The sequence below is a fragment of the Zalophus californianus genome, chromosome 13, assembly GCF_009762305.2.
Source record: "Zalophus californianus isolate mZalCal1 chromosome 13, mZalCal1.pri.v2, whole genome shotgun sequence".
Lineage (NCBI taxonomy): Eukaryota > Metazoa > Chordata > Mammalia > Carnivora > Otariidae > Zalophus > Zalophus californianus.
Window position 1 is genome coordinate 7,212,850 of NC_045607.1, and position 26,815 is coordinate 7,239,664.

The 26,815-nt window shown below is 52.6% G+C and overlaps 2 protein-coding genes across 12 annotated transcripts in view; one reads left to right on the top strand and one right to left on the bottom strand.

Moving 5' to 3' along the window:
* Nucleotides 1–4,633: 4,633 nt before the first annotated feature.
* Nucleotides 4,634–26,114, top strand: DYNC2I2 (dynein 2 intermediate chain 2). Of its 4 annotated transcripts, XM_027616931.2 has the most exons (11): nt 4,698–4,819; nt 4,916–4,937; nt 9,565–9,944; nt 16,818–17,066; nt 22,649–22,758; nt 23,214–23,371; nt 23,934–24,043; nt 24,566–24,733; nt 24,931–25,163; nt 25,407–25,564; nt 25,740–26,114. In XM_027616931.2, the coding sequence occupies exons 3-11, from the start codon at nt 9,846–9,848 to the stop codon at nt 25,976–25,978; spliced, it is 1,524 nt and encodes a 507-aa protein (XP_027472732.1). In that variant the 5' UTR covers nt 4,698–4,819; nt 4,916–4,937; nt 9,565–9,845; the 3' UTR covers nt 25,979–26,114. The 4 variants fall into 4 exon arrangements, with proteins under 4 accessions (XP_027472730.2, XP_027472733.2, XP_027472731.1 ...); XM_027616930.2 differs by lacking the exon at nt 4,916–4,937 and having other exon boundaries at nt 4,684–4,819; XM_027616929.2 differs by lacking the exons at nt 4,916–4,937; nt 9,565–9,944 and having other exon boundaries at nt 4,634–4,819.
* Nucleotides 26,112–26,815, bottom strand: part of SPTAN1 (spectrin alpha, non-erythrocytic 1) — a 61,328-nt gene continuing 60,624 nt past the window's right edge. For all 8 annotated transcript variants that reach the window (XM_027616924.2, XM_027616923.2, XM_027616922.2 and 5 more), the window contains one exon: nt 26,112–26,570. In XM_027616924.2, coding sequence (XP_027472725.1) covers nt 26,445–26,570 — 126 coding nt within the window. In that variant the 3' untranslated portion in view covers nt 26,112–26,444. The remainder of the gene's footprint in view (nt 26,571–26,815) is intronic.

The window sequence follows — 26,815 nt, forward strand, 5'->3', positions numbered from 1 at the left end:
CAAGTAGGAGGGGCAAAAGGAAAGGGAGAGAGAATCTCAAGCTGACTCCACGCTGAGCGTGGAGCCTGAAATGGGGCTCGATCTTACAACCCTGAGAACATAACCGGAGCTGATACCAAGAGTCAGATGCTTAACTGACTGCACAACCCAGGTGCCCCTATTTATTTATTTTAGAGAGAGAGAAAGAGAGAGAGAGACAGAGAGAGCATGAGGCGGGGCTGGTGATAGAGAGAGGGAGAGAGAGAATCTCAAGTAGACTCCCCACCCAGCACAGAGCCTGACATGGGGCTTGATCTCATGACCCTGAGGTTATGACCTGAACTGAAATCAACAGTTGGATGCTTAACTCACTGAGCCATCCAGGCGCCCCAAGGCACAGAGTGATTTAAAGGAAGGACCATGGGCTTTCGAATCAGGCAGTTCAGGGTGTTAATCCAACCACCATCTCACCAGGTATGCATGACCCTGGGCAAGTCATAAGGTTCTCTGAGGCTTTGTTCTTTCATCCTCGGTGCATGGTATAGACGTTCGAAGTTTGAGTTGTTTACTAAGTAGAACTGAATGTTCCTGAAATAATTGCCAACAGGGTTTTATTTATTTTTTATTTTATTTTTTTAAGATTTTATTTATTTATTTGACAGAGAGAGACACAGCGAGAGAGGGAACACAAGCAGGGGAGTGGGAGAGGGAGAAGCAGGCTCCCCGCTGAGCAGGGAGCCTGATGCGGGGATCGATCCCAGGACCCTGGGATCATGACCTGAGCTGAAGACAGATGCTTAACGACTGAGCCACCCAGGCGCCCCAACCAGCAGGGTTTTAAAATGGGGATGCCTTCTTTTTTGACTCTTTGCAAGCGCCTCTTTGAATGCATTTGAATGTTCTCTGAACATACATTTACTGAACTTTTTTCCTTTTTTAAAGATTTCATTTATTTATTTATTTATTTGAGAGAGAGAGAGAGAGAGAGAGAGAGAAAGCACATGAGAGGCAGGAGGGTCAGAGGGAGAAGCAGACTCCCCGCTGAGCAGGGAGCCCGACGCGGGACTCGATCCTGGGACTCCAGGATTATGACCTGAGCTGAAGGCAGTCGCCCAACCAACTGAGCCACCCAGGTGCCCCATTTACTGAACTTCTTGTGCAGCAAGGAGTAGAGGTAGGAAGAAGGAAGCTTCCTGGAAATGGCCTGATACTCCATCTGAGACTTAAGAGGGGCTCCGCCCTTCTATAAGGCTGAAAACTGTACTTACCAATGGTGAGGCATTTGATTAGTCTTTGCTGTATGCCAGGCACATTGCTGGGCTCTGGGGACACCTGTGGTCCCTATGTTAGTACAGATGACCCACTGGGGCAAAGACAGGCATTACTACCTTGTTACCTAATTACATGTTTGAGGAGTGCTCCAGAGGAGAGAAATTTGGTTCCTGAGAGCCAGTAACAGGGGTTTGGGATCTGGTCCCTTAAGCAAGTAACACTTCTAGGGAGGCCTGAAGGTTAGGAGAGCAGGGAGGAGCATCCCAGAGGTTGGGCAGAGGAGTTTGAGTTGCTGTCAGGGTAACGGAGGATGGGCCAGAGTGCCTGTTGCTTCAGGATGAGGGCTGGAGAGACACCACAGGGCCACTGGCTGCCCGACTGCTCTTCTCCTTGCTCCCTCCACTCCTCATCCAGTGCTTTCCCTTTCAGCCTCCTCCTTTCTGGCATATCCCTGCTTAAGACTTCCCCCCTGGATACATTACCCCAACCGTCCTGCTTGCCCAAGGTATAATACTCTCTTTAGCATACTAAGCATAGTCCGAGCCTTTGTTCATTCATTCATTCATGGCTTTCTTTTTACAAATAAGCCATATAGGGCGCCTGGGTGGCTTTAGTTGGTTAAGCAACTGCCTTCGGCTCAGGTCATGATCCTGGAGTCCCTGGCTCGAGTCCCTGGATCGAGTCCCGCAATGGGCTCCCTGCTCGGCAGGAGTCTGCTTCTCCCTCTGACCTCCCCCATGTGCTTTCTCTCTCTCTCATTCTCTCTCTCTCAAAAATAAATAAATAACAAATCTTAAAAAAAAAGACAAATAAGCCATATAAAACTTGAATGCCACAAAGAGAAAAAAATGAAATTTAAATCACCCAGAGGCAACTGCTATCAATATTTGGATCTATACTCCTAGGTTTTGTTAGAAGTATATATTATAATGATATATATTGTATGATATATAATATCATAAAAACAGGATACACTGTGCATAAATTGAGTTTTATAAAAACTTTAATATGTGGGGCGCCTGGGTGGCTCAGTCGTTGGGTATCTGCCTTTGGCTCAGGTTGTGATCACGGGGTCTTGGGTTAGAGCCTCGCATTAGGCTCCCTGCTCAGCAGGAGGCCTGCTTCTCCCTCTCCCGCTCCCCCACCCTCCTTGTGTTCCCTTTCTCACTGTCTCTCTTTCTGTCAAATAGATAAATAAAATCTTAAAAAAAAACCACTTTAATATGCTGCACATTTTGCCACATTTAAATATCTGTATAACAACACTGTTAATGGCCACCTGAGATTCTATACCATGTGTTAGAAATATTCAATTAAAGGCCTACTATACATTCTTTCTCAAATATTTTTTTATTTAAGATTTTATTTATTTATTTGAGAGAGAGAGAGTGAGTGAGAGAGAAAATGAGCAGGGGGAGCAGGAGAGGCGGAGAGAGAAGCAGGCTCCCCACCTGAGCTGAAGGCAGATGCTTAATTGACTGAGCTACCCAGGTGCCCCTCTTTCTCAAATATTTTGTGAGCACCTGTTGTGTGGCACCACTTTGCTTGAAAATTTAGGTTGACTGCAAGATCCTACTATTATCATAGTAATGTTATTATAAATGAGGTGCTAGTGACTTTCCTTGGGGCTCAACATTTGGGCAGATCTGTAACTGTTGACACAGGAAAAATTCCCGAAGTAGGATTTCTAGTTTCAGGAGGAGACTTTAAGATTAAATTACCCTCCAATTAGGTTTTAAATGAAAAATTTTTTTAGAGATTTTATTTATTTAATTGACAGAGAGAGACAGAGACAGAGGGAGAGGGAACACAAGCAGGGGAGTGGGAGAGGGAGAAGCAGGCTCCCCGCCGAGCAGGGAGCCCGGCATCCTGGGATCACGACCTGAGCCGAAGGCAGACGCTTAACGATTGAGCCACCCAGGCGCCCCACCCTCCAATTAGGTTTTACCAATTTACACTCACACCTACTTCCTGTCTTTAACTGCTTGATAATGTCCATTACTTTGTCTACTTCCTTTTTTTTTTAAGATTTTATTTATTCATTTGAGACACAGAGATAACAGAGAGAGAGAGAGAGAGAGCATGATCAGGCAGAGAGAGAAGCAGGCTCCCCACGGAGCCAGGAGCGAGCCTCGATCCCAGGACCCTGGGATCACCACCTGAGCTGAAGGCAGACACCCAACCATCTGAGCCACCCAGGCGCCCTACTTTCTCTACTTCCTTCTTTCATTCTTATAGCCTCTGCAGGACGGCTTTTGTTCCCCCTACTCCACTGAAATTATTCTCACTAAGGTCATCAGATATCATCCAGAGTGTCAGTTTCAGTGATTGATCTATTTTTGGGTCTTATCTACATTGACCTGTTTGGGCCATTTAATACCTCTGACCACTCTTCTCTTCCTGAAATATTTACCTTCCTTGGTCAAGTCAAGCGGGTCCAGTCTTAGTAGCTTCATTTGACAGCTAGGAAACCAAGGCCTGAAGAGGTACCCGGTCTATCAAAGAGGACATTTAATAAGTTCAACATACATACACCTCTGGGCTCTGCCTGACTCACGATCGACACTCAATAAGTGGTAGTTATGTGGGCCTTTAATTTCTATTTAACAAGCATTTTTTCTATATTCGATCTCATTTGTGCCTTCCAATTATCCAACCAAACTCTACCTCCGCAGATGGATATATTTTTTAAATATTTTATTTATTTATTTATTTGAGAGAGCGAGAATGAGAGAGAGAGCGCACATGAGGGGGGAGGGTCAGAGGGAGAAGCAGACTCCCCGCTGAGCAGGGAGCCAGATGCGGGACTCGATCCCGGGACTCCAGGATCACGACCTGAGCCGAAGGCTGTCGCTTAACCAACTGAGCCACCCAGGCGCCCCGCAGATGGATATTTTAAATCATTATTTTATCACGGCAGAGACTGAGGATCAGAGGGCGAGCACATGGACTCGGGGTGGCCGCCAACTGCGAGCACCCAACTTCTCAGCGGGCTCTGCAACTCCCAGGCCCCACAACTCGTCAGCCCGCCACGATCGCAGCCTCCCGTCCTCGCAGCCTCCCGTCTTCGCCTCTGCGTCTGGCCGCTCAGCGCCATCTTTGAGCCTGGCACGGTGCTGTACTTCCGCCCTTCCCTCCCCTAACCCAGGAGTAGCCGCGCATGCCCAAGCGTGCCCCTACTGGGATGAAGTATCCAAAACTGGCCAGGCTTGTCTCCTACTGACCGAAAATAATAATTTATCTCGTTCTCTCACGTCTTGGAGGAGGCGGTCTGACCAATTCAAAAATGGTGGGGATAGCCTCACCTCCCCTGTCTTCCGCTTTGGAGGCGCAGGGGCGAAGGTCACGTCGGAGTGCGCAGGCGCGACAGGGCGGAGCTATCTCCATGGCAACCCGCGCGCAGCCCAGGCAGCTCGGCCGGGCGGGAAGTGCGGGAGCTGAGACGCTGGCGACAGGCGGGGCGAGCGCCGAGGGGCCCGGGCGGCCTGGGCCGCTGCAGGACGAGACCCTGGGCGTGGCGTCTGTGCCCTCGCAGTGGAGGGGCGTCCAGGGCATCCGCCGGGAGACGGTGAGGGGCGATGTGGGCAGGAGGCGAGGGTCCGCGCGCGGTGTCCGGGCTAAGTTCTGGCGTGCCACCGGGTTATTTTTGTATTTTCACCCACAGACCGAACCCTTGCGGTATTCCGGTGCGTTTCCTCAGACTCTGAACAACGACATAAGGGGTTTTTCCTTAAGACTTCTGAAGATCCCGTGTTTTGAAGGATTTTATGTGAACCGCCGTTTTTAGGCATTTCCAACTACATTTTCTTTAAAAAAAGACGATTGCATTTCAAGGTCGAAATACGCCGGTTTTCTAGGAGCGTAATCAAAAGCACACGCAGAGAGGTTCTTTTGAGGAATTGAGGGGCAGGGCTCCTGGGCGCCAGGTCTTCTCCTCAGGGGTCTTTGCGCAGACTTTGAGGGCCTGCTGTGTGCCAAGAGCTCTTCCCTCCTGGAGCTGACGTGGGGCCGTTTGTAGGGCACAGCCAATAGGCAACCTATGTAATCAGTAAATTATGCTGTGTGTTCGTTAGGAGGTGAGTAGTGCCACCGAAGAAAGTAAAAGGAGGGTGAGGGATTGGAGGGACTGGGTTGGAGAGTGAGGGGGTAGGTGGGCCTCATTGAGAAGGTGACATTAGAGGAGTGGGAGTGTTAGCCAAGTGGATTCCTGAGGTAGAGCAGCCAGGCAGGGCAAACTGCAAGTGCAAAGGCCCTGGGGTTGGAGCAGATCTTGTGTGTTTGAGGAGGCAGCCGCGCTGGGGAGGAATGAGAGAAAGGGAAATGGTCCCAGTTGAAGTCAGAGTGGGTAAGCCGAGGCAGGTCAAGTAGGGTCTTGCAGATCACTGTAAGGATGTTGGCTTTTCCTCGGTGAAGATGGGGAGCATTGTAGGGTGCTGCACATTTACCAGAAGAGAAAACTTAGCTTGCCACGGGAGTGGCCAAACCTGCAGAGCTTAGGTCCTCACCAACACCAGTGAGCTTTCCGTGAAGTCTTACTCCTGAAGACGGGTTTCTTGCCTCAGGTCAACAGTTTGCATGCAGGTCTCAGGCCAGGATTTGATGTGGCTTCAAAGCACTCCGCACTTAACCGTGCTGCCTAGAAACATTGTAGTGCAAAGCCAAGTGGATATTTATAAATAAGTTAAATTTAAGTTAAATCTCTCCATCCTTATCACAGGTAAACATATAATTCACATTTACTGGCCTTTAAGAACACTTGAAATAACTCTTGTTTGCCGAAGACCCAGATTCTAGAAGACTTTAGGTTGGATACCACGATTCAGTCTTTTTTTCTTCTTAGAGAATGAAATGGAGGCAGGTACATTTTCTTTCTTTCTTTTTTTTTTTTTCATTTTCTTGTGACTATAGTTTTCACCTGTAGGATTCTTTTTTTTTTTTAAGATTTTATTTATTTGACAGAGAGAGACACAGTGAGAGAGGGAACACAAGCAGGGGGAAGTGGGAGAGGGAGAAGCAGACTTCCCGCCGAGCAGGGAGCCCGACGTGGGACTCGATCCTAGGACCATGGGATCATGACCTGAGACGAAGGCAGACGCTTAACGATTGAGCCACCCAGGCGCCCTTAACCTGTAGGATTCTAAGAACAAATTCAAACTCTTGAGGTTTAAGAGCTTTCATCTGTGAGGGTGATTTCCTTGGACTAGCATCTCCTGTCTTATTGAAGGAGATTTTTGATTAAGTTGTAAGAACGTTGCAGGGGTCAGAAGAAGGAGGTAAACTGCTTTTTCCAAATTAACTTTTTTCTCTTTATAGAAGTTAATGTGTCCAAAATGTAGAAAAAACCTGGCTGCACACACACAAAAAACGGAAATAAAAATCACCCAATTCCGGGGTGCCTGGGTGGCTCAGTGGTTGGGCGTCTGCCTTCGGCTCAGGTCATGATCTCAGAGTCCTGGGATCGAGCCCCACATCGGGCTCCCTGCTCCGCAGGAGACCTGCTTCTCCCTCTCCCACTTCCCCCTGCTTGTGTTCCCTCTCTCGCTGTGTCTCTCTCTGTCAAATAAATAAAATCTTAAAAAAAAAAAAATCACCCAATTCCCCAGACATTTGGTTTGCACTTGTCACAACTGTGTTGTCTGTTTAAAAAAAAAAAAAAAATGGAATCACACTACACAACATTTTGTAGACCGCAACAAATTTCCACGTTAAAAAATTTTTTTTTTTTTGTGGGCGCCTGGCTGGCTCAGTTGGTTAAGCGACTGCCTTCGGCTCAGGTCATGATCCTGGAGTCCCGGGATCGAGTCCCGCATCGGGCTCCCTGCTCAGCGGGGAGTCTGCTTCTCCCTCTGACCCTCTTCCCTCTCGTGCTCTCTATCTCTCATTCTCTCTCGCTCAAATAAATAAAATCTTTAAAAAAAATAATAAAAAAATTTTTTTTGTAATTTCATTTTATTTAACCATTCTCTTTTGGTGGGTTTTTAGGCAGTTTCCAATTTTTCTTTTATCAGTAAACCCCATGGTGAGGGTTTTAGCTAACTTTTACTTATTTACTTAAAAAATTTTTAAGCTAATTTTTAAATACACTTCCTTAATTTTTTTTTTTTAAGATTTTATTTATTTATTTGACAGAGAGACAGCGAGAGAGGGAACACAAGCAGCGGGAGTGGGAGAGGAAGAAGCAGGCTTCCCGCGGAGCAGGGAGCCCGATGCGGGGCTCGATCCCAGGACCCTGGGATCATGACCTGAGCCGAAGGCAGACGCTTAACCGACTGAGCCACCCAGGCGCCCCCTTAATTTTTTTTTTTAAAGTCTTTGGAAAAGTTGAACATTCGTCTCTGGTTGGCCCATGTAGTGGTGCAATATTTGAATGTACTTCCACGTTCCAGTGATGAATTTCTTTTCTCTTTAAAAAATTTATTATTTATTTTTTAATATCTTTTTTTAAAGATTTTATTTATTTATTTGAGAGAGAGAGAGAGAATGAGAGATAGAAAGCACGAGAGGGAAGAGGGTCAGAGGGAGAAGCAGACTCCCCGCTGAGCAGGGAGCCCGACATGGGACTCGATCCCGGGACTCCAGGATCATGACCTGAGCCGAAGGCAGTCGCCTAACCAACTGAGCCACCCAGGCGCCCTATTTATTTATTTTTAAAAGGTTTTATTTATTTATTTGACAGAGACACAGTGAGAGAGGGAACACAAGCAGGGGGAGTGGGAGAGGGAGAAGCAGGCTTCCCGCGGATCAGGGAGCCCGAGCGGGGCTCGATTCGGGTCATGACCTGAGCCCAAGGCAGACACTTAACGACTGAGCCACCCAGGCACCCCTAAAAAAATTTTTTTTTAAAGATTTATTTATTTTAGAGAGAGAGAGGGTGGGAAGGAGAGGGAGAGAGACTCTAGCAGACTCCCCACTGGGTGCGGGGCCTGACCCCATGACCCTGAGATTATGACCTGAGTGGAAACCAAGAGTCAGACACTGAACCGACTAAGGCACCCAAGTGCCCCTTTTAAAATTTTTTTTTTAAGATTGTATTTTTTAAGTAATCTCTACCCCCAATGTGGGGCTCGAACTCACAAGCCAGGTGCCCCTTTTTTTGTTTTAATATTAATGGTCTTTGGCCTGACTTCTTGTCATATTCCAATCTGTTCACAGAGGGATAATGTCCTGGACTTTGGTCTGAGACCGGGGTGCACACACTCTTTAGGGCTTTGGACCAGTCACATGATCTCTTCTTCTGCGAAGTGGGTCCTTGTGAGAATACTTCCTGAGGGGTTAAATGAGATTGTGGGTAAGAAAGCAGTTTGAAAGCCTAGAGCTGCTCAGGTGGATGGTATGGGAGTGTCAGGCAGCCGTCTAGCTGCCTGAGATGGAGGGTATGTAATTATCCCTCTTTGCTCATCCGTTATTTCTCAAACTTGGCTGACACTGGAATGTCCTGGAGACTCTTGAAAAATATGGACGTCTGGGTCCTACATTCAGCGATTTCAGCTTAATTGGTATGTGGTGTGACGTGGGAATCCGATTTTATCAAAGCTTCCCAGGTCATTCATTATAATGGGTAGCAAAATTTGAGACCACCAATTGAAGGCATCCTCCTTTCCAACAGCATTACCTTTCTGAAGCCCGATTCTGATCCTAGGAAAATGTGGGGTGTGTTTTTTTCCTTTTTTAAAAAAATTGTGGTGGGGCACCTGGCTGGCTCAGTGGTAGAGCATGTGAGTCTTGATCTCAGGGTCGTGGGTTCGAGCTCCATGTTGGACATAGAGATTACTTAAAAATAAATAAAATTGTGGCAGGAGACATAAAATAGAAATTTTACTGTTTTTAAGTGTACAGATGAATGGTGTCAAGTACATTCACAAAGTGCCAACAAGCATCACTATCTAGTTCCAGAACTTTTTCATTCATGGGATGCATTTTGGACATTCAGGTCTGTCTTCCTTGGACTGTGAGCTCCCAGAGGGCAGGGGAGTGAGTCTTGTGTACTTTTGTACCTCCCAAAGGCACCCAGGAAACACTGGATTGAATAATTTTCCTGTGTGCTGTTATCCCACACAGGGTACATCTCTTCTCTCCTGCTTTGAATTAAATTAGCTGCCTACCTGCGGGCTCTTCCTCCTTCCCTGACTGGCTGCTGCTTTGACGCCCTGGTGGCTTCTGTAGCCTATGTCACCCCTTGCTGGAAGGTGTTTTGTTTTGTTTTTTAACCTGGGGCCTGGCCTCTTAATGATTTTCAAGGAGAATTCAGTCTGTGGTTCTCTACCTTCGAGTTTGCTAGACAGTGTCGATACTAGATTTTTTTTTTTTTCAAAGAGCATGAGAAGAGATGAAGAGGCTAAGACGACACCAAGATTAACTGTAGCTCCAAGGTGGTCTAGCACCTCGGCGGCTCCCAGCTTCTATGGAAATGTCTGCTGTTGCCCTCCGCACGTGGCTGGCTCCCGGCTTTCGTCATCCCTCGAATAGCTGTTTGTGGCTCTGATACGGTCAAGAGACGAGTTCATCTGAACAGGAGGTTGCGCCTTAATGTCGGTTCCAGGCTCAGTTACTCCACGCTCGTGGAGGTGTCCTGGGACTGTTGTCCATGCTGCATCATGAAGCCCACTCAGCTCAACTTTGCACCCAAGACATTCCCGCCGCACCTTGTCTGCTCATTAGTGGTGAATTGCGCCTCACACCTGGGTCAAATCGAGGTGGGGCTCGCACGTGGGCTTTGCAGCGAGCGCGAGTCGCGCATGGAGAGCCGCTGACCTAGGCCGGGGGCCTCTCTGCTGCCGTCACACCTGCCTTCTCAGGTGTGCAGGACCCGATGGGGAAGGAGGTGGAAGAAGGGAGGCCTTGGGGTGACAGCAACCTGAGGAAAAGGAGACTCTGGGGAGGACGAGAGGAAATGGCCTTGCTGGAGGTGATGAGGTGACAGAGACAAGCCACTCCCCCCACGCGTGCCCAGCAGCGTCCCTCGGGTGGGCTCGACAGCATTCCCCACCCTCTGGGGATGAGCCATGTGCTACCTGACCCCAGGTGAAGCCCCAGCCCCCAGAGTAGCGGAGATAGTTAGAAAGGGGAGGAACGTGAGCGCGGTCTGTACTGGGGCAGGGGGGGCGGGCGGGTAAAGGTGATGGACCTCAGATGCCGTAGCCCCGGGAGGCACATAAACGGGTGGGGCCCACATGTGGGGTCTGAGTAACAGCCCCCCCACACCTGCAGCGTCAGCATCACCGGGGGCCTGTTAGCGCAGTACACTCAGGAACACCTCCAGGAGGTGGCAGCTTGTGTTTTAGCAAGCTTCCAGGTGATTCTGGGGCCTGCCCATTGAGAATGCAGGTCTAGAATGGTCTTTGAGGTCCCTTTCCACCCTGGAGTCAGATGTGCTGGCTCAGGCTGGTTGGGAGGGTGAAGTGAGAGGTGGTATGCTTCTGGTATTTGCTGGTGGTGGTTACTACCCAGGGGAGTAATGGGGACTGGGCCTCTCACTGCACATCATCCCAGACCTTCAAACACACATTCTTTCTATGGTGATGTATTTCCTCGATTAGAGGACACACGTCCACCCCCAGCCTTTTTAACAGATCTTAAAATTCGGTGTGTCTCACAAATGAACTGTGTATTTAATACAGTTTCTCCCTGAAGAGCTACTCTTAAATAATTGGAAGGCTTTATAATCAATACATCCTAGAGTCAAGGAGATCTAGAATGTATATATTTTGTCTATCTTTTTTTTTAAATAAAGATTTTATTTATTTGACCGAGAGACACAGCGAGAGAGGGAACACAAGCAGGGGGAGTGGGAGAGGGAGAAGCAGGCTTCCCGCCAAGCAGGGAGCCCGACGCGGGGCTCGATCCCAGGACCCTGGGACCATGACCTGAGCTGAAGGCAGACGCTTAGCGACTGAGCCACCCAGGCGCCCCAATATCTTTTTTTTTTCCTTGAGAGGGGGAGAGGAGGTGGAAGGGCAGAGGGAGAGAGAGAATCTTAAGCAACGCCCACGCCTGGCACAGAACTAGATGGGGGGCTTGATTTCACGACCCTGAGGTTATGACCTGAGATGAAATCAAGCGTCAGATGCTTAACCAACTGAGCCACCCAGGCGCCCCATATCTATCTCTACATCCAGCGTGGGGCTTGAACTCATGACCCCAAGATCAAGAGTCGCGTGCTCTACTGACTGAGACAGCCAGGTGCCCCTAGAATGTGTATTTTTAACATGAAAGTGACTATTCTACTCATGACTTTCAAGTTGGCCTGCCCCATATTGATATCCCCTGGATGGATTTCTCTAGCTGGCCAGTTTCTGAACGACTGAGTCACACATCAGCACAGTTACACTGACACTGGTCAGTCTTTGACCCTTAAGGTAGGGCAGAGCCCAGGATTCTGTCAACACACCTCTTTGGGCCTGGGGTGGGGCCGGTCACTGGACCCAGTGGGGCCATTTCCTCTGTCATTATGAGTGTTCCTGAAATTGATCGGCCAGTCCTAGATGCCAGCCAGAGACCCCTTATTTCAGAAGTGAGGCCTTGAGGGGTGGCAGTCTGGGGGTCAGGGAGCCTTCCTAGGGTTCATTGTGATAGCAAGTGACAGAAACCGGCCAGGCACTTCTCTTCAGGATGCAGGGGTCTCCTGGGCCTCTGCATGGAGGTGCAGCTGGTCCTGAGGAATCCAGGAGGCTTTGGGGGCTGTCTGCCTCTCAGCTCTGCTGTGGCTATGCATCCCCTGAGGCCTGTCTCTGCTTGTCTCCTGGTCGCATTGTGGCAGTGGCTAAGTGTCGAGGCCCAGAGTTTCCAAGTTTCAGTTCCAGGCCTGTGCTGTTTAACTTGTGAAATCTTTGCCTTCGTCATGAGTTTCCCTGAGAGAGCTTGATTGGCCCAGCCTAGGTTAGTGTCTACTTCCTATCCAGTCAAAAGCTGCAGTCAGTCCTGGTGTTGGGGCCTGTTTTGTGGCTTGGGTAGGAGTCTTGACATTCTGGGTATCTGCAGGCTCTCTCTTGGGGCGGGAGAGCTGGCTCTCATCCTGGACTCTGCTCGCTGTCTCATTGCTTTCCTCTCCGCTGGAGGTCACCGGGGCTTCAGACTCCAGAGCATGGAGCCTGGTGATCTCGGTTTGGGAATTGTTTTGTGTGTGATTAAAGTCTGGCCCCAGCACCCCCCACTCCCCCCCCACCCCGTTTCCCCTGCAGCACCTCTGCCTCCGAGGTGTGGGAGGCAGGCTGCAGACCAGCATCCCTAACACTCTCCTTCCTGGCCCTGCCGAGGCCTAGGAAGCAGGGATTCCATTCAGCCCTGACTTCTTCCCTGACATCTCAGATGGGAGCCTCAGCCCAGCCACACACTGCCTGGCACGGAAGGCACCAATGTATATGAGGTGGCCTTGAGCAATGGTGGTCCCTTCCCTTCTGGAGGTTTGGGGCTCCATCCCCAGACGATATGGGCCGGGTCAAGGTCAGACCCGATACTTGGATCTTGAACCATGGGAACCTACTTCGGTGTCCCAGAGGGAAAAGAGTAATGGTGGTTTCCTGCCAATTCACAGGAAAAAAAAGTTGCGGGTGCAGTATCATTTTTTTTTTTTTAAGATTTTATTTATTTATTTGCCAGAGAGAGAGGGAGAGTACAAGCAGGGGAGTGGCAGGCAGAGGGAGAAGCAGGCTCCTTGATGTGGGACTCGATCCCAGGACCCTGAGATCATGACCTGAGCCGAAGGCAGATGCTTAACCATCTGAGGCACCCAGTTGCCCCTAGTATCATTGGTTTTAAGTTTTTTTCTCCCTAAATTTTCCCTAGTGTTTTGACATTTGTTGTTTGCGTGAATAAACAAGCAGCAAACAAATATTAGTAGAGATAGCTGGAAAGGTGACAGCTCACTGCCTCTTGTGGACATTTTTGTTTTACATTAAGACACTGAGGTAACATTCTTTTTAAAGATTTTATTTATTAGAGAGAGAGAATGAGAGATAGAGAGCACGAGAGGGAAGAGGGTCAGAGGGAGAAGCAGACTCCCTGCTGAGCAGGGAGCCCAGTGTGGGGCTCGATCCCGGGACTCCAGGATCATGACCTGAGCCGAAGGCAGTCGCTTAACCAACTGAGCCACCCAGGCGCCCAGGGTTAACATTCTTTTAGAAACATATTTCTGCGGGGCGCCTGGGTGGCTCAGTCGTTAAGCGTCTGCCTTCGGCTCAGGTCATGATCCCAGGGTCCTGGGATCGGGCCCCGCATCGGGGTCCCCGCTCGGCGGGCTCCTCCCTCTCCCTCTCCCCCTGCTTGTGTTCCCTCTCTCGCTGTGTCTCTCTCTGTCAAATAAATAAATAAAATCTTTAAAAAAAAAAAAAAACATTTTTCTGCGTTCATCGGATGTGATCAATGGCCAGGTACGTTGGACTGTTTGGGTGAGAACACCATTGACTTAGACACAGTTTGGTGTCACAGGTCCGACTACCTGGATTCAGGCTCCACTGCGATCACTTCTGTGCTGTGTGACCTTGGGTGAGTTACTTCTCTGTGCCTCGGTTGCCAAGAGTAGTAATGCAAAGGTAGGATTTTCTTCATAGGGTGGTTGTGAGCATGAATAAGATACGGGTAGTGCTTTGGGGACAGTGCCTGAGTGAGCACTTAGTGACCGACACTCTTACCATCATCGTGGCTTGAGGAACTTCGATGATTTTCACCCACCGTCTCTTGGCCTGTATACTTTCTTTTTTTTTTTTTTTAAGAGTTTATTAATTTATTTGACAGAGACACAGAGAAGGACCACAAGCAGGGGGAGGGGGAGAGGGAGAAGCAGGCTTCCCGCCGAGCAGGGAGCCCGATGCGGGATTCGATTCCAGGACCCTGGGATCACGACCCGAGCCAACAGGCAGACCCCAACGACTGAGCCACCGAGGCGCCCCAGCCTGTATACTTTCTGATCCCCGTGCCCATCCATGAATTCCTCAGTGTGCACACTCCACTGGTATTGGGGGACTCCTCCAGTGCTGTGGCTTCAGGTCACATCTCTGCTGGATGCTCTCCAGAGCCTCGTGCCTTTTGACCGCTTTCGGGAGTCCTTGACGCCTCCATGTGGATGGTGGGGAGGCATCTCAGTCTGGAGGAGGCCCAACAGAACTACTTCTGTGTTCTCTTCTCCCAGAATCTGCCATCACATCCACTGGTTGTCACACCTGCTCTCTGCTCCTCACTTCTCCCTGAGCAGCCAGACAGGCATGGCCTTGCTTACGGCCACCCTGGGGCTCACACACAGAGAGAAAGTCCCGCTCGTCCTGGCTCTCAGACAGCTCCTGGCCTTGCCCTTGCTTGTGTGCCACCTTCCTCATCCTCTGCGGCCGGGCGCGCTGCCTGCTGTCCAGTCTCTGAGCGTGGGGCCTTTTCTACCGGCAGGTTTTGCTCTCGCCTCCCTGCCGCCCCCCCCATCCCTGTCCAGGCCCCTCTCCTGTAGCTCTCTGCTTGTTCTTCACACCTCAGCTCAAGTGCCATTTCCCCAGAGGCCTCCCCAGCTGTTCTCTTCTCTCCCACACCTCTGCTGCTCTTAGCACATAGGTAGTCAATGGGTTTTCTTGTTTGTGTAGCCCCAACCCTGTGGAAGCTCCTTAGGCACAGGAATCTTGCACATTTTGTTTTCTCCTGTATCTGTAGTACCCAGACAGTGCCTGGCAAGTGGATGCTCAGTAAATAATGTGTGTGTAGCATAATGGAGATGTATATAAATAACATGTGGTATGTATAATATGTGTTACGTCAGTATACGCGTGTACATGACAGGTGGTGGGTGTGACGCGTGTTACATCAGCACGCGTGTACGTGAGAGGTGGGTGTGACGCGTGTTACGTCAGCACGCGTGTACGTGAGAGGTGGGTGTGACGCGTGTTACGTCAGCACGCGTGTACGTGAGAGGTGGGTGTGACGCGTGTTACGTCAGCACGCGTGTACGTGAGAGGTGGGTGTGACGCGTGTTACGTCAGCACACGCGTGTACGTGAGAGGTGGGTGTGACGCGTGTTACGTCAACACGCGTGTACGTGAGAGGTGGGTGTGACGCGTGTTACGTCAGCACACGCGTGTACGTGAGAGGTGGGTGTGACGCGTGTTACGTCAGCACGCGTGTACGTGAGAGGTGGGTGTGACGCGTGTTACGTCAGCACACGCGTGTACGTGAGAGGTGGGTGTGACGCGTGTTACGTCAGCACGCGTGTACGTGCGAGGTGGGTGTGACGCGTGTTACGTCAGCACACGCGTGTACGTGAGAGGTGGGTGTGACGCGTGTTACGTCAGCACGCGTGTACGTGAGAGGTGGGTGTGACGCGTGTTACGTCAGCACGCGTGTACGTGAGAGGTGGGTGTGACGCGTGTTACGTCAGCACGCGTGTACGTGAGAGGTGGGTGTGACGCGTGTTACCTCAGCACACGCGTGTACGTGAGAGGTGGGTGTGACGCGTGTTACGTCAGCACGCGGGTACATAACATCGTGTCACAGATATATATATATACACTATATAACTATAACTATAACTAATATATATATATATAGTATGAATGAGCTTGTGCCGTGTGCCAAATACCATGCAAAGTGCTGGGGATATAAAGAAAGATCAGACAGGGTTCTGAAGCTGCAGGAACTCACAGTTTAATGGGAGGTAGGTAAGCAAGGAGCATTTTGTGGAATGTGAAGGGGAGCAGGGGGGATAGTATTTCCTGTTCTAGCAAGAGCTGCCCCTGTGTGGGGCCAGCTCCCTTCCCTCAGGCTTACTAGTGCTGGCCTGGTGCCCAGTGCTGTCCCCCCAAGCCTGAGTAGGGGGCACAGGGGTCTGGGCCTTGTCATTGCCCTGTGAGTTCAGGTTCCTGGTGAGGGGCCGTGTGAGCAGGGCCTCTTGTAAAACGCTGTGTGGTAGAGGGCCCCTCACCTGGTAAATGGTGAGTCATGTCCGTATAAGAAAGAGGCTGATCTATTGTCTGTCCCTGTGCCCAGCTAAACAGGGGTCAAGGGATTGGAGGCAAATGGCAGGGTGGAGAAAAGGGGCAGCTGGGGAGAAGCCTGCCTTCTACCAACTAGCTCATCACAGACACACTTGCTTCCTTTGATCATGGGGGCAGTTTGGAAGGTGCCTGCCAAGGTGGGGAGATGCTGTGGGGCATTCTGCTGGGGCTAGGTTTGAGGTGTTTCCATGTGCTGGCTTTGGTGACCACACTGGCTTTAATATGACATGATTCTTATTATTGTCAGTATCTTCAAAAGGGCACTCCTAAAAAAAAAAAAAAAAAAATTTCCTGCATCCCCTCCAAATAGTGTCATAATGTCACCAAAAGTCCTGGGTCGGGCTCTTATTGGGGCATGTTGGCTGCCCCTGGACCTCTCACTGTGACCCAGGGCGCATAGGAAGGTTGAGGGGTCATCTCCACCCATGGCACATGGATCGGGCTTGTCCTTTGGAAGATGGGCCGGTTACAGGAGGAAAGGGACAGACTGGGGCAGCTAGGGTGATGGGAGGCCCAGAGGCCTGAGGGTAAGTGGCAGCATGGGAGGGGAGTGCGTAGGCAGGTGAGGCTGGGTGGTGACCGCTGGGTTGTGATCTTCTGCAGAAAAGTTGCCAGACAGCAAGCATTGCCACCGCTGAGAAGGCTGCCCAGACCCGGAAGCATGTGGATGCCGAGGTGCAGACGGAGGCCCCAGTGCCGGTCAGCGCGCCGTCCGTGTCCTCACACGATGACCCCCGGCTCGCAGCCTTTCTTCGGAGGGTGGAGGCCATGGTTATTCGAGAGCTGAACAAGAACTGGCAGAGTCACGCTTTTGATGGCTTCGAGGTGAACTGGACCGAGCAGCAGCCGACGGTAGGGAACGGGCCCGTACGGCCTGGGACGCCCCCCTCCTCTGCCACAGCTTGAGCCTTGGCCCCGTTTTCAGTCCTTCCTTTACACTGCCCAGATGCTGATAATAGCGATAATAGTAACAGCATTCAAGAGCTCCAATGGTCTGCCAGGTGTATAGTTTTTTTTTGTTTTAAAGATTTTATTTATTTGACAGAGACACAGCGAGAGAGGGAACACAAGCAGGGGGAGTGGGAGAGGGAGAAGCAGGCTTCCCGTGGAGCAGGGAGCCCGATGCGGGGCTCGATCCCAGGACTCTGGGATCGTGACCTGAGCTGAAGGCAGATGCTTAACAACTGAGCCATCGAGGCGCCCCTGCCAGGTGTATAGTTTTATAAGAGTAAATTATCGAGGGGAATATCCATTTACAGCTGGGAAGTACTGGGAGGTACATGTGGGAGACTCCGAGCTGAAGTGACTTTTCCAGGATCACACAGAGCTAGTCAGCAGTAGAGGCAAGGTTTGAACCTGGGGAGTCGGACTCTGGACCGAATTCTCCCCACTGCTGACTGTGTCTCCCCAGGCAGCACGCGGTGAGGATTCTCTGTGCCATCTCATTCGGCATGACTTCATGAGGCAGCACTAGGATGATTGCCATTTTATACAGGAGGCCCAGAGAGGCTAAGTGACTTGTCCACGGTCACACAGCTGTCACGGGCCAAGCTGGGATGTGAGCCCGGTTTGGTTTCACTACCACGCTCTAGTGACTTCAGTGTCGCCAAGGCTCAGTTCAGAGCTGTCACCCTGTATATTCAGGTGTCCAGCTACACAGACAACCCAGGCTTTGAGATGAGGGAGCCTCTGAATGAATGGGGGACTCTTGGTTTGGCTCCATGCTGGGCCTCAGCCTCCGCTGTGGACAGACTGCTGGCTCAGTGCTGCATGCCTTCAACCGACCGACTGACCGCAGAGCCTTGGAGTTCTGGGCCAAACTTCTTTTTTTAATATATGGTTTTAAATTTTTTATTTATTTCAGAGAGAGAACACAAGAGGGGGTAGTGGTCAGAGGGAGGAGCAGACTCCCTGCTGAGCAGGGAGCCCGATGCGGGACTTGATCCCGGGACTCTGGGATCATGACCTGAGCTGAAGGCAGTTGCTTAACCAACTGAGCCACCCAGGCGCCTTTGGCCAAACTTTTTTTCATATATTCTTTCTTCCTCGGGAAACAGATGAGTAACTATGTAGTCAGAAGCCCTGCTCTAGCCCCTCTTCCTCCTCCTCTGCCTGCTTCCCACCAAGTCACTGGAAGGCATGCGAGAGTCGATTGGTTTGAGGGAAATCCTCAAAATCACTCTGAAGAGCAGTTGCCGAGGCCACACCACGTGGGCAGGCCCCAAATGTTTGTAAAACCGCGCACAGGAAGGGCTTGGCGAACAGTAAGAGCTCAGCGCGTTCTTCTCTCCTTGCCATTGCCGATCCCCCACCGCCTCCATTTACAGTTGCATTTAGAGAGGTTAAGCTTTTGTTCTTTATTAGTAGTGCTTTCCCCCATTTCTATGGAATAATTTGGTCCAAGTGTGTATTACTCTCTCTCCCTTTACGAAATATCTGTTTTCTGACTACAGAAACAATACGTGTTCATTATAACAAATCTGGGCATTACAGAAACACAGGGCGTACACTGTGTAGACAGGGGGAGGGAAAACCTGTTCCTGGGCCTTTAGCTCCTCCCTGTGCTACACTCACACACAGCATTGTTACTAGTGTTGTCATAAAGAACATTTTTTTTTTTTTTAAAGATTTTATTTATTTATTTGACAGAGGGAGACACAGTGAGAGAGGGAACACAAGCAGGGGGAGTGGGAGAGGGAGAAGCAGGCTTCCCGCCGAGCAGGGAGCCCGATGCGGGGCTCGATCCCAGGACCCTGGGATCATGACCTGAGCCGAAGGCAGATGCCCAATGACTGAGCCACCCAGGAGCCCCAACATTTTTTTTTTTAAGGATCTTATTTACTACTTATCTGACAGAGCACAAGCAGGGGGAGTGGCAGAGGGAGAGAGGGAGAAGCAGACTCCCCACTGAGGAGGGAGCCCGATGCAGGGCTCGATCCTGGGACCCTGGGATCATGACCTGAGCTGAAGGCAGACGCTTAACTGACTGAGTCACCCAGGTGCGCTCCCCCCAACCCCGAACATTTTAAACAAAAAATGGAAAGCACCGTACATTTTCTTTATGACTTTTCTCACTTTGCTAGAGCTTTCCATGTCAGTTCCTATAAAGGTGCCCCAGGCTGTGGTCCCACCGCACAGACATGCCATCCTTTATCTGAGTCCCCTGTGGGACTCAGGTCTCCTCCGGAAACGAGTGCACAGGCGGGGGATCGGGCCGCACGCTCTTCGCGTCCCGAAGGCCGCGTCTTAGCGGTTCCCAGAAGGCCGGGCAGAGAACTTTCCGAGTTTGCTGTTATGTTAACAGTGTCAGCAAATCTCTCTCTGCCTCAGTTCTTCTTTTGCATCAGTTTTTTGTTGATTTCCTCATAGTGGAATTATTATTTTGGCTGATGTGGGGTTTTTCTGTCTCTCCTGCCGTCAAGGTATTGGCCTTGACATTTCATCGCTATCCTTGGCACTGCTGTAGCAGCTCCGGAAAGGCTGGGATGCTGCTCTCAGAGAGAAACCCTGATTTCAGATTTCCAAAAAACAATGTGACAACCTTGGGAACACTTAGAAATCGGAGATAAGAGACAGGGGCTCCCACCGGAACTTCTGATCTCCTCGCTCTGTTGTTTCCTTCCTCTGGTTTTGCACATGTGTGTGGACAGCTGTGCATCACTGTGACCGATATCCGGGTCTTCTCTGGTCGGGAGCAAAGCCCATTCTGTGCTGTCAGGTGGCTACAGAGACTTCACGCTTGTCCTTTTAAAACCACCGAATGGGGGCGCCCTGGGTGGCTCAGATGGTTAAGCGTCTGCCTTCGGCTCAGGTCATGATCCCAGGGTCCTGGGATCGAGTCCCACATGGGGCTCCCTGCTCCGTGGGAAGCCTGCCTCTCCCTCTGCCTCTATCTCTCTGTCTCTCATGAATAAATAAATAAAATCTTTAAAAAAATAAAATAAAACCACCGAATGTTTCATCCACACACTGTATTTTTTGTGCCAGGTCTGTCAAGGTGTGTTCTCCCTGCAGGTCTGTTCACCCTTTGTGCTGTTCTGGGCCCGCCATGGTGTGGAGACGGTGTGGAGCTGCCCCGTCGTCCCCAGCTTCTCCCACTTTGCAGTTTGTAGTCTCATCTTCAGATTTTCAATCGTACTGGTTGCTGCAGTTATGACAATTAATATATATGGTTTATTTCTAAATGTAAACTTCGGTGAATGTGACATAAAACATGCACAAACTGCCACTTCAGGCCTGTGGCTTTTCGAAGTGAAAACACTCATGGAACCAGAACCCAGATCAGGAAACCGAATGTGGTGAGACCCCAGAGGTTTCCTTGAGTTCCCTCCACCTCCTACCCCACTGTATAGCTTTTCTTTTCTTCTTCTTCTTCTTCTTTTTTTTTAGTTTATTTATTTTTAAGTAATCTCTACACCCAACATGGGCTTGAACTTATGAGCCTGAAATTAAGAGTTGCATGCTCTGCTGTCTGAGCCAGCCAGGCGCCCCTATTCGTTTTGGTTTTAAATAACAGATTTATCGAAATACATTCACATCCCATATAATTCACCCATTTAAAGTGTACAGTTCAAGGGCACCTGGGTGGCTCAGATGGTTAAGCCTCTGCCTTTGGCTTAGGTCGTGATCTTGGGGTCCTGGGATCGGGCTCCATGTCAGGATCCCTGCTCATTGGGGAATCTGCTTCTCCTTCTCCCTCTGCCCTCCCCCTCGCTCGTGCACTCTCTCTCAAATACAAATAAAAAATACTAAAAAAAAAAGTGTGTAGGGGTGCCTGGGTGGCTCATTCTGTTAAGCGTCTGCCTTCGGCTCAGGTCGTGATCCCAGGGTCCTGGGATCGAGCCCTTCATCAGGCTCCCTGCTTCTCCCTCTGCTTCTGCTCCTTGCCCTGCTTGTGTTCTCTCTGTCAAATAAATAGATAAAATCTTAAAATGTATAGTTCAGTAAGTTTTTATGTTCCCGGAGTTGTACGACACTGGCACAATTTGAGAACATTTTCATTACCCCCACAAGAAACCCCATGCCCACCAGCAGTCACTCTTCATTTCCCCCCCGGTCCCGGGCAGCTACTCTTCTTTCTGTTTCTCTGCGTCGTCTCTTGTGGACATTTCACATAGATGGAATCCTCTATGGAGGGGTCTCGGTGACTGGCTTCTTCCATGTGGCCGAATGTCCGCAAGGCCGGCTATGGCACATGCCATCACTGTTTTCCTTCCTGTGGCTCAGCAGTCCTTCCCGCACTGGAGGGATCAGCTGGTGGGCATCTTGGCTGTTAGGGATAATGCTGTGAGTATCTCTGTACAAGTTTTGGATAAACATGTGTTTTCAGTTCTCTGGGTGTGGACCTAGGAGTGGAATTGCTGGGTCATAGGGTGCCTCTGTTTGACCTTTGGAAGAACCACCAGATTGTTTCCCCATGGCGGCCGTGCCATTCTGCGCTCTTGCCAGTGGCGTGTGAGGGTTCCCACCATACGGCGTTTTACATGTTTTAGGTTCTTTCCATTGGATAGTTTCTTTCTATGGGGTCGTGGGGAGGTCAGGGGGTATGCAGCTTTTCACAGGAGTTTTGATCTGTGCTGCAAATCCTGTCCCAGAAAACCTTGGGCTGATCGCTCATGGTGGCCTGCACGGCCAGCATTCTCATGTGCTGCGCCAGCCTGCTCTGGGTTGAGAAGATGCCAGGCCTTTACCTGTAAAGCCCTGTGGCACTGAGCATAGTCACATTGTACAGCTATCAACTGCCATCCAGTTCCAGAAGCCAAAGCTTTTTTTTTTTTTTTTCCTGAGGTGGGGTGAGGGGCAGAGGGAGAGGGAGAATCTTAAGCAGGCTCCACTCAGTGCAGAGCCTGACACGAGGCTCAGTCTCACAAGCCTGAGATCATGACCTGAGCCAAAACCAAGAGTTGGACACTTAACCGACTATGCCACTCAGGCACCCCAGAAGCCAAAACTTTTGAAATGATGTGTAGAACTGGGTCTAACTCTGATCCAGAACCTCCATCTGTCTCAGTTTGGGAGATCCTTTCTTCTGTTTTTTTTTTTTTTTTTTTTTTTTAAAGATTTTATTTATTTATTTGACAGAGACACAGCAAGAGCAGGAACACAAGCAGGGGGAGTGGGAGAGGGAGAAGCAGGCTTCCCGCTGAGCAGGGAGCCAGATGCGGGGCTCGATCCCGGGACCCTGGGATCATGACCTGAGCCGAAGGCAGACTCTTAACAACTGAGCCACCCAGGCGCCCCTCTTCTGGGTTTTTTGGAAGTATCCTCTGAGGAGTGGTGTTTGGGATGAAGCCTCCACGTTTCCCTCCAGGACCTGGCAGTGGACCTGGATGGCTTGGGAGGTCCAAGCCTTTGTGTGGTTTTGTTTAGGTGGCTATAAGGTCACTTGTTGGGTGGCTCTGGGCTAAGGGTTGGGGATGGTCTGTCTCTTGCAGGTGACCTGTCTGCACACCCTGGGCTACCCCCCAGCCCAAGGGCAGGGTCTGCATGTGACCAGTGTCTCCTGGAACACCACTGGGTCTGTGGTGGCCTGTGCCTATGGCCGGTGAGTGGCAGCCAAGTGGCTGCAGGGCACTGGGAGGCCCTCAGACCCTGGTCTAAGCCTCTTTTTCCCTGTGTGGTGCAGGGTTGGCTTGGAGCTTGGCTATTCTGGGAGTCTTTTCATTCTCAAGGCTGCCTGGGCACCAGGTTGGCTAGAAAGAGCAGAGGAGGGAGGGCTGAGAGCACAGGAGTCCCGGTGCCCACCTGTCCGCACAGGGCAGTGAGCCTGGGCCTGCTGCCTCTGCTCCACGAGCTGTCTGCTGCGGCCACGGTTCCCCTCCCTGCCATCGTGTGGACCCTTCGTTGGTTCCGGGAGCCCTTTTCTAGAGGTCACGTCCTCGGGGTGCCATGGAGACACCCGTGCCACTTCAGTACCCAGGACCGTCTGGGTGTGACGGGGAAGCGGTGGGTCAGGTGATAGGAACAAGGTGAGGAGGACCCAGCCTCGTCCCTGTGCAGGCTGGACGACGGGGACTGGAGCACACTCAAGTCCTTCGTGTGTGCCTGGAACCTGGACAGGCGAGGCTTGAAGCCCTGGCAGCCGTCGGCGGTGGTGGAGGTGCCCAGCGCCGTCATGAGCCTGGCTTTCCATCCCACGCAGCCGTCCCACGTTGCAGGTGAGTCTTCAGCCTGCCTCGCGTCTGCCTCCCCCCACCCTGCAGAGGGCGGCCGGAGGTGAGCTGTCCACTGGGCCCTCAGCCCCCGGGGCACAGCCGGGGCAGGTCTGCTGCGAGGGAGAAGAGACTGGGTGGCCCTGATCCCTGGGCTCAGGTGAGGATGCCGAGGATGCCCGGTATGGAGCTTGGAGGAGGAGGAAGCGGGTCTTCGCTGAGTCTTGTCCGGGTGTGGGCCATGGAAGGGCACGGCCTGGTCAGGACCAGAGGAGGGTGACGAGGGCACCCGTGGGAGCTGTCAGCGGTGATAGGAGCCCCGTGTGTTGGGAAAGGGGGTTGTGCTGGGGGGAGTGGCAGGGCGCCGGGCTGTGGAGATCAGCCCGGCAGCGGGAGAAGCTTCCTGGGGTGTGGGGGTTGCGCAGAGGGCCAGGACTTTGACTCCGCCAGGTGGTTTTGGGGAAGTGGCTCCACATTCTGGCTCCGTGGGTGCAAAGGGCTGGTACTTGGCCAGGAAGCCAGGGTGCTGGGTGAGTCGGCTCCTGCCCGGGCCCGCTTGGTCCTACAGGTGGGCTGTACAGTGGCGAGGTGCTCGTGTGGGACATGAGCCATCCCGAGGACCCGCTGCTCTGGCGAACGGGCCTGACAGACGACACACACACAGACCCCGTGTACCAGGTCAGAGCAGTGGGCTGTTGGTTGGGTCGGGGAGTCACTGTCCCCTTCTGCCTGAGCGGGGCTGGGCTGGGCTGGGCTGGGCTGGGCTGGGCTGTCACAGGCCTGCTCCTGGAGACCAAGCAGGAGAGAGGGCGCCCACTCGGCCTAGCCATGGCAGAAGGTCGCCAGGGAGTTGGCAGTTGGACAGCTGCCTTCAGCGTTCTCAGAGCTCCCAGGGCATGAGTCACCTCCCGCCCCCGCAGGAGCCCCCCCCCAGCTGCCCCACCCCCCACCCCCCCAAGCTGCCACAAGAGGCTCCCAGCTGTTCCGGCCTGCCCGGGCTCAGGGACGGAGCTCAGAACCCTTGGCACTGCCCCCTGGTGTGTGAGGTGGCTCTGGGCCTCCCCCAGAATTCTCCCTCTCGCTTTCCTAGAAGGGGTGGAGGGAGGACGGAGGGTGACTGTTGGTCTTGCTGGGAGGTGGAGGCAGTCTGGGGAGCGAGCAGTGCTTCCCTGACCTTGGTCCCGCATCCTGGTGCCCCAGGTGGTTTGGCTGCCCGAGCCCAGGCACGGCCACCGATTCCAGGTGCTGAGCGTGGCCACGGACGGGAGGGTGCTGCTCTGGCAGGGCGTCGGCGCGGGCCGGCTGCAGCTGACGGAGGGCTTCGCCCTGGTCGTGCAGCAGCTCCCGAGGAACAGCAAGCTGAAGAAGGTACTTGGGGCCCCCGCAGGACCTCCATGAGGAGCCCTGGGTGGGAGGGGGCAGGCGGCACGGGCACCCGTGCTACCAGTGGAGGACCTGCCGCTTGACCTCCTTGGGCCACGGCGCCCACTTGAAGGACCAGGCTCCTTTGGGACACTGTGGGACCAGATTCCCTTGGCTCTGCCCCGCCGTTCATCTCTCCACAGCCTCCCCGGGGAGAGACCGCGGTGGGTGCCACGGCGGTGGCCTTCTCCAGCTTTGACCCCAGCCTTTTTGTTCTGGGCACGGAAGGCGGCTTCCCACTCCAGTGCTCGCTGGCAGCGGAAGAGGCCGCCCTCACCCGGACGCCTAGCTCTGTGCCCCTGCGGGCCCCAGCACAGCTGACCTTCTCTCCCCACGGCGGCCCCATCTACTCCGTGAGCTGTTCCCCCTTCCACAGGTAGAGAAGGCCCCAGCGCCCCGGCACAGAGAGGGCGAGGGGGTCCCACAGAACCGCGGGAAGGGCCTGTTGTCTGTCGTGGGCCCAGGTCTTCCCCCACGGGAGCCCTTGTGCCCAGAGCGCTGGGGGTTGGGTCCAGGGCATCGGCCCCTCGCTCCCTAAGGGGATCCCTGGTTTGGGGGGGGGTCCAGGAAGGCCCAGTGGGCCAGGACACCCAGCACTGCCTCCCTGCATTCTGTCTAGGCATCTCTTCCTGAGCGCGGGGACCGACGGCCACATCCACCTGTACTCCCTGTTGCAGGCCCAGCCCCTGGCCTCCCTGCGGCTGTCCCACAAGTACCTGTTTGCTGTGCGCTGGTCCCCAGTGCGCCCCTCGGTGTTTGCAGCCGCTTCAGGGGAAGGTAGGAGGGGGGACAGCAGCCCCCCACTCGCCCACGCCGCACGGGCGCGGCACAGAGCTGGGCCTCGGAGCTGGGGAGACAGCGCGTGGCGGGAGGGGTGCCGCTCCAGGCGGTGGCCTTGTTTTGTGCTGTGGCCTGTCCAGGCTCTTGCCCCCACGAGTCTCTCCCCCTGCAGGTGACGTGCAGCTGTTTGATCTCCAGAAAAGCTCCCAGAAACCCACAGTTTCAATCAAGCAGACCCAGGATGCAAGCCCGGTCTACTGTCTGGAATTTAATCGGCAGCAAACTCAGCTCCTGGCTGCTGGTGACGCCAAGGGCACAGTAAAGGTGTGGCAGCTGAGCACCGAGTTCACGGAACAAGGGCCCCGGGAGTCCGAGGACTTGGCACGGCTGGCAGCCGAGGTGGCCACCTGAGGACAGGGAAGCGCCAGCGGGGCTCTGTGGGTGGGGGCGGAATGTCCCCAAGTCTGGGGCAGGCGGGGTGAGGCCACACCTGTGCCGAGCTGTGGCTCTCTCATGGAAGCTGAATGAACGCAACACAAGCCTCTGGGGGAGTGTCATTTATTTGTCTTTTACATGAAAACAAAATGAAGTGGGGAGAACAGGAAAGGAGCAGCCAGCTGCTTCGATTTCTCGAGCCGGAATGGGGCCGCTGGCTTCACAACAGGAATCCAGGTCCCCACGGCGACAGGGCGGGTGCCACTGGACCGGGAGCGGCTTAGTGAAGCATCCTTTCTACTAAAGTCTTATCCCCAAGCCAAGCGGACACAAGCTTACAGCGGAGAGTGACACTGGAGTACGTGGGCACACAGAGGAGGTGACATGCAGCAAGGCGACAGCAGGGCAAGCAGCGTGGGCCAGGCAAGGCAGGGGGGCGGGATCAGTTCACGAAGAGCGAGCGGGTGAACTCCACGTAGTCGAAGGCGGTGGGGAGTTCGCGGCCCTTGCCGTCCACGTAGGGCTTCATGTGGGAGACGCAGTAGTCAGCTTGTTCCCGAGTCAGGTTCTGGAGGGAAGAGGCCAGCTGTCAGCCCAGCCCCGCTGTCCCCAGGGGTGGGGGGTGGGGCAGAGGAGGAACGCCCGGGCCCCAGCCTCAGGGAGAGTGGCACGTTCTCCGAGCTGCCGCGGACAGGGAGTCAGCGCTAAATGGGGAGGAAACACCTGCCCCCAACAGAGTGCGCCAAACGGAGGTCTGTTATACTAGACTGTTGTGCCCCTGGGCGACCTTGGCCTTTACTTTTCAAAGGAAAC

Bases quoted from the DNA above. Each gene is read 5' to 3' on its own strand.
- DYNC2I2 (XM_027616929.2), top strand. From the start codon at position 4,637: ATGGCAACCCGCGCGCAGCCCAGGCAGCTCGGCCGGGCGGGAAGTGCG. The intron at 4,820-16,817 runs GTGAGGGGCGAT...GATCTTCTGCAG, and splicing joins AGGGCATCCGCCGGGAGACG to AAAAGTTGCCAGACAGCAAG. The intron at 25,164-25,406 runs GTAGAGAAGGCC...CATTCTGTCTAG, and splicing joins AGCTGTTCCCCCTTCCACAG to GCATCTCTTCCTGAGCGCGG.